The sequence below is a fragment of the Nasonia vitripennis genome, chromosome 1, assembly GCF_009193385.2.
Source record: "Nasonia vitripennis strain AsymCx chromosome 1, Nvit_psr_1.1, whole genome shotgun sequence".
NCBI lineage: Eukaryota > Metazoa > Arthropoda > Insecta > Hymenoptera > Pteromalidae > Nasonia > Nasonia vitripennis.
In genome coordinates, this window is record NC_045757.1 from 14,531,521 (window position 1) to 14,543,128 (window position 11,608).

At 44.9% G+C, this 11,608-nt stretch overlaps 1 protein-coding gene across 9 annotated transcripts in view; it reads left to right on the top strand.

Moving 5' to 3' along the window:
* LOC100121944 (teneurin-m) overlaps positions 1-11,608 on the top strand; it is a 565,536-nt gene that overhangs the window by 547,900 nt on the left and 6,028 nt on the right. For 7 of the 9 annotated variants that reach the window (XM_032598389.1, XM_032598382.1, XM_032598379.1 and 4 more), the window contains 10 exons: positions 1,398-1,482; positions 3,742-3,905; positions 4,002-6,059; positions 6,736-7,638; positions 7,720-8,055; positions 8,148-8,355; positions 8,970-8,996; positions 10,308-10,524; positions 10,618-10,995; positions 11,081-11,538. In XM_032598389.1, coding sequence (XP_032454280.1) covers positions 1,398-1,482; positions 3,742-3,905; positions 4,002-6,059; positions 6,736-7,638; positions 7,720-8,055; positions 8,148-8,355; positions 8,970-8,996; positions 10,308-10,524; positions 10,618-10,995; positions 11,081-11,538 — 4,834 coding nt within the window. The remainder of the gene's footprint in view (positions 1-1,397; positions 1,483-3,741; positions 3,906-4,001; positions 6,060-6,735; positions 7,639-7,719; positions 8,056-8,147; positions 8,356-8,969; positions 8,997-10,307; positions 10,525-10,617; positions 10,996-11,080; positions 11,539-11,608) is intronic. The other 2 variants (XM_031927254.1, XM_032598390.1) reach the window with 2 other exon arrangements.

Consider the following 11,608-nt stretch of genomic DNA (forward strand, 5'->3'; position numbering starts at 1 on the left):
GCTAATTCGCTCTGCAAAGGGAATTGCTTTCTTTCATTCTCTCTCTTTCTCTCTCTCTCTCTCTCTCTCTCTCTCTCTCTCTCTCTCTCTCACTGTGCGCGCGCGCTTATCATTTTTCCCTTTCGTCGAGCTGTACGTTTCGCGCCTTGCGGCGGCTTTGTTTTTTGCTCGCTCTCCTCTCTGTGCGCGCGTGTATACACACATGCGGGAGAACAATGGCAGTGGGCTTATGTGTGTTGCGTTTCGCAACGATTTCGATTCGATTGGGGATTATGAAAGTTCGTATATCGGAGTACTGTATAGCGTAGAGGTGATTTATCGAAGCACGCCGCTGCTTTCTCTCATTCTAGATTCGCGAAATCGCCGCATTGTTCATTGGCCACGCGTTAGTTAACGCGGTCTCTGAAGGCAAGATTCAATTTTCCAGAGAAAAAATCACACACACACAAAGCTGATGCCCCGGCAATTTCTCGCTCTTTTCTCAAACCACACCCAAAGAGAGCAAGCGCCAAACGAGCGTGAAAACAGCCGGCCGCCGCGTTTTTTTGGAAAATCAAAAAACAGACCACGTCTCGATTTCCGTACGCTGCGGCACACTTATAACGCGCATAAAGAAGCCGACGCTGTCGCCAGGGTGGTCTCTGCCGCTGCTCCTTGAAATTCAAAACGGAAAGCGTAGCGCCAGCGTGTGTCTATACTTATCGATTCCACGGCACGTCTTTTCCGCGCGCGCATTATAAAGCCGCATTACGCGCAGCCGAAGCCTGTCCTGGAAAATATGCACTCGCCACCTACCGCGTCAAGCTGTATAGCCGCGAGATGCATCGACGATGGTGGCATCCGCGATATTTTTCTTATTCTCTCTCCGGATGCCGCGCGCCGTGATTGAGGCATTCTGGTTTTATATTTCCTCCGTCGCATCAGCTGTTTTTTTTCTGGTGATCCGCACGTAATCGCTGAAAAAGCTCTCCGCGTCGCGCAGTTGTCAACGGTTACAGCGACACCATCTTTCACGTATGTATGGAAGGAGAACGACGTGTGCAATAGGGGAGTAGTAAAAGTAGGTGGACTCTCCGCGTGCAATATATTTTACCCTCCGCGGTAATTAATTTAAAAGTGGCTCCGCCTCGCTTGCGCGCGTATACGTAAAAAGGGACTCCGACTGCCATCGCATACATACGCGCGGCGCGCGGAGGTACACCAGCCGGCGAACGAGCTGAAACCTTCTCCTCCCCTCCTTTCGAGGGAAAAGAAGGAGCTGCTGCTGTTACTGCCGCTACGATTTCGATTTGGTGATGGATTTTCGCTGGCGGTATTACAGGAGAGAGAAATCGGGAGACTCGAAATTAATTTTAATGATTTATACTAAAGCTGTGTCTTTCTCATTTTTGTTGCAGAGAAACCGAAGAATGATTACAACAATAAGAATCAGTCAACGGGAAACAGTCCAATAAAAGTCGAATTACAAAACAACATGGACAGGTAAGCAAGTCTGACTTATTCCCGTAATGTGCATTTTTTCCCTCCTCTCTATAATCCCCAGCAAGAATGAGCTGCCATCTTCCGTTACGCAAATGAAACTATTCGGCGCATAAATTACCGGAATATATATAAATACACGAGAGGTGTTTAAATTACTATGGGCGCCTCCCTGCGTGCGTAGGCACGAGTTTGAAAATTCCACGGGAGCTTCGGGATCATTTTTTTCCTCGAGCAGCATCAGGAACCTTTCTCATTCGTACTTTTCTCTCGTGCGCTCGGTAGTTTGTCTTGTATTGCATTATAGTATATGGCTACACCCGCGCACCTTGTGTGTTCGAGTTAAAAACGACGAGATTTTCCGAGGCACGTCGTCGTGTAACCGTTATTTTTACACGTCGCTAACAAAAACCAAACACAAAAATACTCGGTGTTATTTTTCAATTCCTTGCGATATTCCATTTGCACACGCGTTCGTAGGTAGGGGGGAAAAAGCGATAAAATGAAACAAAATCACAGCGTCAACAGCTCGCAAGCAAAGATCGTGTGTCCTGCTCTCTCGGAATCGCTTTTCCTACTACGAGTTATTTATGAATTTTCATTCATGCGCTCTCCAGCTCGGCTCACTAAACTAGCAGGCATAATGCCGCGAAAGAAAACTCTCGTACTACTATACGTTCTTTTCCGCTTCATTCACACAACGAGAGAGGGAGAGACGATCGACATTACGGACGGACCTGCCGAGCCTTCGTTTAGCGAGGAAACGAGGAGGAGCAGTCTCGCGCAACGTATATACAATGCCTGCACCCGGCGTAGCTTTTTCTCTCGACTTCCATATACGCACATTTCATTCATCGTCGCGTCGAGCTCGTGATTCATTGCTCGCCGCGGGTGGAGCTTTTCCTCGTATTTTTCGCGCCGAATTTTCGCCAGCTCCTCGATCATTCGCCCGGAGAGAAAGGAAGCCTCGAGTGCTGCGACACGCATGAAAACATTGGGACACGGGACGTCCGATTGAGGCGTCAAATATTTTTATTGGCCTGCAGAGGAAGCTTTTCAGGAAGAACGTAGGTGGCTGGGAACGTTGCATGCGCGCAACTGCAGCTGTTTCACTTTTTACGACATGCCTGTATACATATGAGAAAATTTGGTGCGCTTGTTTACGTGACCTATGCGCAAGAGCAGAAGCGCAGATATTCTTGTTAACCCGTATAGATTTAGTGCGGCTCTCGAGCTCCGCTGTTGTGACTAGCGGCTTTATTAGATAATCGCTGGAATTATTTATGACATTGGCTCGAATCATCGGAGCCAATCCCGCCGCGCGGCCAACTCTCGCTAATTGACTCGAATTTATACGGCATATATAACTGACTCATTGACATGATTTTATACTGACACATGATTCACGAGCCGCTTTTTTTCGGCAATTTATTTTTAATATGCGTCTTCAATTGCCTCGTCGGAGTCGTCTTGATACGTCGAATTGGAAAAAAAACGTCTTAATAATACACTACAACGGACTTGCGTAATTTATAGTATTTTTGATTGGTTTCGATTTGAGAATCGCGTCTCTATATAATTATAAAATGTTCGATTGATCGCAAATTAACTTTGAAAAAAAGTGTTATAAATAAGTAAAAAAATACAGAGACCAGATTTTCTTAAATTGAAGTAAAAAATTAATCACAATCAATCAGACATGCAACGGCTACGGCTCCGGGGAGCCCCAAGCGTTCACCTCGCACACAAGACGTCGAAGAAAACGAGAAACGTGGAATTTCGTGCGCTCTGAGCTAATGCCTTCAAGACAGACCACCTCGAAGAGCGTCTGCTGCACCTCTCTCCCTCTCTTTCCACGTTTTCTCCCCTACACTGCCACTTGTATAGAGGCTTAAGCAGAGAGAATCCGAGTGCTGCTGCTGCTACAGCAGAGCAAACATAAAGCAGGACTGTGCGCAGCGAGCCTGGGAACTCCCTCTAAATATTTTCCTTATGGGCTACTAGCCAGCGAAGCGTATGTGCGCTCTTGACGCCAGGGGGGCAGGGAAAAAACCTGAAGATAAACCTATAAACCTGCGCTAGAAAATCTGGCTCGTCTGTTCACGACGATTTTTTTTTTACTTAACGATCCCGTGATTGATGCGTTTTGTAATTTTAGACTCGAAGTGGCAGGTCTTTAACGACGAAAGAAATAGTTTCATTTGCGAGAAGAAAAAAAATATAATTTTAACATGTGTTTGATCGAATATTCTGTTTGCGAAGGATGCCATTGCCGTACGGACACGCCTCCTCGATGATCCCGATGAGGAGGCAGAGCATCCGCTGTCATTTCCGCAAGGGCATCGATTGGTGCAGCTGGAAGCTCATTGCGATTGTTGTGATAATGGTCTCACTCTGCCTATTGGCAGCCCTTACTTATGTAGCAGGTGGGTGTCGATCAAACTCGATTTACAAATCTAATTCGATGAATCACTTTTAAAATGTAAACTAGAATGTTCATAAATTCGACGTTTTGATTGCAGCATCGAACATGGTGAACTGGTACCAGGGCACCAAAGCCTGCACGGTTCTTGTCGGCGATGGCACGGACGGCAGCAAATCGGCCCTGGACGGCACAGCTGCCGGGAAGAACAGCAGCTCCTCGTCGACGCCGTCATCCAGCTCGGCCGGCGGCAGCGGGGCGGGCGGCAAGCGCCAGCAATCCGGCTCTGGAGGTAATTCACAGCTACCAGTTTACGCCCGCAAGCGCAGAGCTGCGAACTATGACGAGCATGACTCTCCCGCGGTGGTTGTTAACGATTTCGCGGACTCGCGAATGCATGATGGGTCTGCTACTACTACTGCTGCTACTCAGGTGGTGAACGAGGAAGCAAAACTCGAGACACAAACGACTCTTTCCTCGGACACTAACACGCGCTCTATCGCTCCTATTAATACTAGTGGTAGTGATGAATCTTTTGTTTCGTTTTTGCCTGACGAGGCTGAACTTGTTACTGGTGATGGATGGTCTATTTCTGATCGCGAGGTTTTGGATACGACGACTCTGTCTTACGAAGAGATAGAGTCCTCGACTGACGGTTACGGGGATGATTCGGGTACAACTATCGTGGATCCGGGCGACTTTATAGAGGAAATCGAGGATGTCCCGGAGGCTTTGGAAGATGACGCGAGTACTTCTACTGAGAGGAACGAAGCCGAGAGCGAAACTGTGGTGGCTCTCGCTACCGACGAACCGTTTATAGAGTCTACTACACCGGAGATTCCGATCGATGTTTTGTCGAAAGATGAAAAACAAACGAAAGAGACCAGTCACGAGGAAGTTCTGGCAGATCAGGCCGACGAGGAACTTCAACACGATTCACCCGGTCCCTTCAATTTCTATCAACACGAGGACTTGGAAATCGTGAATCTTAAAAGCGAAGTTACCGCCGACAAGCTCACCAAAACCAAAGATCCGTCGTACACGGAAAACGACGTGACGCTGATTGACGACAGCTCGACTTACGACGAAGACGTGAGGGAGCTCGAGGAGCTCATGAAGAAGCCTGACAAGCGCGAGTTTTTCCGTAAATTGGACGAGAAATTTGGTGTTGTGAGTGACGATAAAACGAGGACGAAAATTGTCAGTAGGCCTAAAGAAGAAAATGACTATCGCTATCTATCTAATTCGTTAAACCGCTCGACGATCGAAAATACTAATAGAAATGCCACTTATCAATCCAACTCATCGACATCGAAAACTAATATTCATCAGGAGGACAGTTCAGTCACTCCTTCAGCGTATACAGTCGAGCAAACTACCAAGCAAGACGCAGGCCAACTTAAAGCAAGTACTAACGTGGTTTTGGTAAACGTGACCATAGCATCTGGAAACGCGAAGAAACCACTGTACGTGGTATCGGTATCGGTGCCTACAAACAGCGAGACTTCATCCATCAATATCAACGTCCCCCCTTACCCCAAAGAAAGCTCTTCATCTAATAAAAGCGAGCACGAGAAGGCAACTAACCACGTAACCGAGTCCATCGAAAAATCACTTGCGAGCATTCAAAAATCGCTCGGAACAATAGAAAAAACTCTTGGTCTCGGTGAAAAGTTACCCCACGATATCGAAATGATGTCGGCAAAGGTGACTGAAGCTTCCGAGTTCGTTAACGCTTCGCTTGCGAACAAAACTACTGCAACTAACAATTCGGAGGAGCACGGATCTAAGGAAAGCTTGGTGACCGATATGGGGATAGCTTTGACATTACCACCGCCTCCGAAACCGCCGAGCTCGCCGCCACCTCCAGTCTGGGCAGGCGGCGAGTGCGAATGCTTCTGCCCTTGCATGGATATGCTCGAGTCGGTTTCCGAGGAGCCAGATCCTTACTGGGACGAGATGGTAAGCGATGAGCCTTTGCTCTTTGAAGATTACAGTAATGCAACAGAGACTAAGATGGAGGCCAATGCGACCACTGCGCAGATGTCGCTTAGTAAGGACGAGATGACGACATCTAGAAGTGATGAGGATGGTAGGACGAAGTGCGAAGTGGCCACAACGGCCATGCCTCCGGAGCCAGTTATTTTGATTCTGGAAGGTGAGGGGATGGAAAAGGATGAGTCGACGGGACTATTCGCTATTTTCTGAACACTAAGCTTTTAGGTTTATTTGTGCTGCGTCTTTAGCTCGAGGTCTCGTCATTTTCGTTATAGAGATCAAAAACCTAAGATACGGCATAAATAAAATGAAAACTTTGTTTGGAATTGCTGAACGAGTCCTGTCGCGTTCCGCAAGTACATATAAAGAAGAAGAAATCGTTTTTATCTTTTTTATAGGCTGAATAATCGAGCGATGATTAACAATACTAACGATGCGATTTCACGGATCATCAAAAACGACTAACGACTAATACTTAATTTTTCTTATAGGCTTTCGCTTTTCAATTAAAGTAATTAAATGTGTGTTTTGCTTCTTTTTTTTAATGCAATTTCTATGCGTGATATGGTGTGTTTATGTTAAGAAACTTGCATGAAATATTACAGATAAGACTCTTGGGTTATCAATAATTGAAATACATTTACTTTCTAAATCCAGCATTTCGCATCGTGTAAATATTTTATTTTTTACTCTACATTATCACGTTCACTATACATTTTTTGAAAAATCAGAGACAAATTCATTTGCTTAACATAAAAGAAGAGCTTCATTTTTTATCTTTTAAAACCATTTCTAATCAGACTTGAACTAAAACAAATTCTTTCTTCTTACAACAGGCGGCAGAACGTTCCCTGCGCGCTCTTTCCCACCGGACGGCACGACGTTCGCCCAGGTCGTGCTAGGCCAGCGCCTCAACAAGGAAATCCCCGCTTACAGCTACTGGAACATGCAATTCTATCAGTCGGAGCCTGCCTACGTCAGATTCGACTACAATATCCCAAGAGGTGCAAGCATCGGTGTCTATGCCAGGAGAAATGCACTGCCCACGCACACGCAGTATGATCTGCTCGAGGTGCTTAGTGGCTTCAAGGCCAGGACTACCAGAAGCTCGCACCAACCTTCGATCAAGAAGGAAGTGACGCACTACATGGAACCCGGCCATTGGTTCCTCTCGCTCTACAACGACGACGGCGATCCACAGGAGGTCAGCCTGATCGCAGTGATCGCCGAGGACATGACGCACAACTGCCCGAACGGTTGCAGCGGTAAAGGCGAGTGCCTGCTCGGTCACTGCCAGTGCAACCCAGGCTTCGGCGGCGAGGACTGCAGCGAGAGCGTCTGCCCAGTACTCTGCAGCCAACGTGGCGAGTACATCAACGGCGAGTGCCAGTGCAACCCGGGCTGGAAGGGCAAAGAATGCTCGCTTCGCCATGACGAGTGCGAGGTACCGGACTGCAACGGTCACGGACACTGCACCAACGGCAAGTGCAACTGCGTGCGCGGTTACAAAGGCAAATTCTGCGAAGAGGTGGACTGCCCGCACCCGACCTGCTCTGGCCACGGCTTCTGCGCCGAGGGAACTTGCATTTGTAAGAAGGGTTGGAAGGGCGCCGATTGTAGCCAGATGGATAAGGAGGCTCTGCAATGCCTTCCTGGCTGCAGCGGTCATGGAAACTTTGATCTGGAGACGCAGACTTGCCTTTGCGAGCCTATGTGGTCCGGTGACGATTGCTCGAAGGGTAATGATTTTTTCGTTAGATTCTTTTGAACCCCTTTCGTGTTTATAAATTTATTTACTAAATAATCAATGCCGTTTACAGAGCTTTGCGACCTGGACTGTGGACTACACGGCCATTGCGTGGACAACGCGTGTGACTGCCTACCCGGCTGGTCCGGCGAGCTCTGCAATCTCAAGCAGTGCGATCCGCGCTGCAACGAGCACGGACAATGCAAAAACGGAACCTGTCTCTGTGTCACTGGCTGGAACGGCCGCCACTGCACCATGGAGGGCTGCCCGAACTCCTGCTCTGGACATGGACAGTGCAAAGTTAATTCCGACGCCCAGTGGGAGTGCAGGTGCTACGACGGATGGAACGGCAAGGACTGCAGCGTGTACTTGGAGCAGGACTGCAGCGATGGCAGAGACAACGATAAAGGTTTGCACATTGAAAATTACCATTGTACTGACTGAAAAATTGCTTTGACCAGTATGTGATTGCATGGTAATAAATGAAATTCGTTTCTATAGATGGTCTCGTCGATTGTGCCGACCCAGAGTGCTGCTCAAATGCCAAATGCCGTACCAGTCAATTGTGCGTCTCCGCACCGAAACCTATCGATATTTTACTGAGGAAGCAGCCACCCGCAATCACGGCTTCGTTCTTCGAAAGAATGAAATTCTTGATTGACGACGGTAGTCTGCAGAACTATGCGCGTCAAGAAACGTTTAACGAGAGGTAAGCCTCGTCACTTTCAATTTCCTTTTAATCTTTTTGAATTATAACATTGATACGAGTCTAACAATCGAAGTATACTATAATAATTGACCGAACTATAGGATTTCTGGTAAAAGATACAATGTTGAAGTCTAATTTTAAATTTACAATAATCGAAGTCGAAAAAGTATTAACAGATATATGTTAACGACAAAAAAATGAAATTTCTGCGTTGTTGTGACCCGTGTGAAATCACATCCCAAAAGTTTTTTAACATGTTTTGTATACGTACGTGTGCGCGAATGTGTGCCCTGCACTTAACCTCCCCAACCCTCATTAAATATTTTTCTTCATCGTTCACCGTTCTGTTTTATCCATATATATATACATCATTGTTCAGTTTTCTTTCATGGATTGTCATGTTTATTCATGTTGATTATCTCATTTACTCTCCAAACTTCCTTATCCAGTTGTGAAAAACATAAAAGAAACAATTATTACAAATATCTCCAGTTACTAAAAGAACACGTTTTGTCATTTGTTTCCATCTCTTCATCTCTAACTCTCATCTGAACTATCCTAAAACAAACACACCATTCTAACTGGGCTCTGTTTTGTCCGTGCTGCTCGATCAGTGTGTTCTGGAATCACTTCAACACAAGGTAAGAACAGTAAAAGAGAAACAAAAATGAAGAGAATGATCTTAAGAGCACAGCCTGTTGTCCTTTTGTTTTTGATTAATTCTTCTGTTTTTGGTTTTTTTGTTAGAAAGTGAAGCAATCTAATTTTGATTTTGTACATTTGGAAAGTCCTACCTTATTTGTTTTCTCCATCGTATTGTTGAAGCAGCTTATATCTTGTTTTTTAATTTTTTTTGTTACTAGTTAACAAAAGTAGTCCTTATTTTATTTCACATTGCCTACACACTTTGATATGTGTTTAAGTGTTTTTTATGTTATCTGCATTTGTGATGTCAATTTCCCGCATTCGATAATCATCATGTCTTTGTGTATGTGTGCGTATGTTCAAGAGTTTCAGACTTCTGAAATAATGTGCTGTCGTATTAGTTGAGTAGCAAGAACCGAAATATTTAAGTGTCTTTCTTCAAATCTTTTGTCCTCATACCGCAATACGTACAATTGTTTTTGTTGCATGGTTAAGTTTTCCTTATGAGTCCTATGTTGTGTTCCGTGAATTTTTTTGTTGAGCTTCGAATCTACATACTTGTGTTACATCAGTTGACGAACAAGACTTTTGTTTATTGGAAAAAGACTATTTAATTACTCTTGACCTTTATTGACAATTTATTATTCTTCGATCACCGCAATTTATATAATTTATTGATAATGATTTTTACTATGATAAATCCTTTCAATAAGTTCTAAGCATGTAAACAGACATTTAATAAAATTATACAACCACTTTGATTTATGAAAAAAGATACGTTATACCAATAGACTAAGTTGGAAATTCTCGCATTGATATAATTGGCATTAAAAATTAAATTCATAGTGACATTTACATTCATGTTGAAATGTGAATTCCCAACTTGATAACCACTGAGAGAAGTGGTTACTTCTTTATCACATGTATATAAATTTATATTTATTATAATAATGAATTATGGAATACTTGCAAAGAAGATAGCTATAGTAAATCAACTTCTCTCAGTGGAGATTCTACAGAACGAAGAGTATCTTGACAAAATATCATTTATTATTTACGTAGTACATACATTTTTTTAAATCTTAGCTCATGCCAAAAGTATTATTACACCGAGTAGTTTTTGTATGAACGACAGTCAACGCACGACAGCGTGATAAAAACCATCAGCGAAACTCTTTGAATATTCTTGCGAGGAGTGCTTCAGTTGTGTAATTTGATTTTACATGAATTTCTCACAAGAAATTGAAAGTGTTAAGCTTGGCCTATAAATGCGAATCTTTACTAAATCACTCTTTCCTCCGGTGCAGTCGTTCAGCAGTAGTTCGCGGTCGCGTCGTCACATCGTTGGGCATGGGCCTGATGGGTGTGCGCGTGAGCACGAGCACGCCCCAGGAAGGCTTCACCCTCACCCGCGACGATGGCTGGTTCGATCTTCTGGTCAACGGTGGTGGCGCAGTTACCCTGCAGTTCGGCAGGTCACCGTTCAAACCCCAGAGCCACATTGTCTTCGTGCCCTGGAACGAGGTGAGGAGAAATTTCATTCTCGACATTCGACGCTTCGAAGTTTTGCCGTAAGTTCTATCGGTTATGTTATTAATTCGTGATTTTTTTCACTAGGTGGTGATAATCAACAAAATTGTGATGAGCACGGCGGACGAGAAAACGCCGGTGCATGTGATTCATAGCTGCGCTGCCCATGACTACGACCTGATGAAACCCGTTGTTCTGGCGACCTGGAAACACGGCTTCCAAGGTGCCTGTCCCGATAAGAGTGCCATCCTCGCCGAGTCCCAGGTTGTCCAGGAGAGTCTGCAGATTCCCGGAACTGGGCTGAACCTCGTGTACCACAGCTCTAGAGCAGCTGGTTACTTGTCGACTATTCAACTGCAACTGACCCCTGAAGTCATACCACCTACTCTGAATCTCATTCACCTCAGAATTACAATTGAGGGTATACTCTTTGAAAAAACTTTTGAAGCCGATCCAGTCATCAAGGTGCGTTGTTAAAAGCAATAAGATATAACGTCCATTTACAAAAAAATCAACTTTCAATCTAATACTTAATATTTAACGTTTACAGTTTACTTATGCTTGGAACCGATTGAACGTCTACCGTCAGCGTGTCTACGGAGTAACTACCGCTATGGTCAAAGTTGGCTACGAGTACAGCGACTGTAAAGACGTCATCTGGGATGTACAGACCACCAAACTTAGCGGCCACGATATGTCAATCTCAGAAGTCGGAGGCTGGAATCTCGATATCCACCACCGATACAACTTCCACGAGGGAATCTTGCAGAAAGGTGATGGCTCCAACATCTACCTGAAGCACAAGCCCCGTGTCATCCTGACTACTATGGGCGACGGACATCAGAGGCCACTAGAATGCTACGATTGCGATGGCCAAGCATCTAAGCAACGGTTACTGGCACCAGTGGCGCTCGCTACTGCTCCAGATGGTTCGATCTTTGTAGGAGATTTCAATCTCGTTAGGAAAATTCTAGTCGATGGCACCGTCAAAACTATCGTACGATTAAAGTGAGTACAACTCTATGACATTTTAAAATGCTGCAAATATTTATATGTAACTTTTACTAATGATCAACGT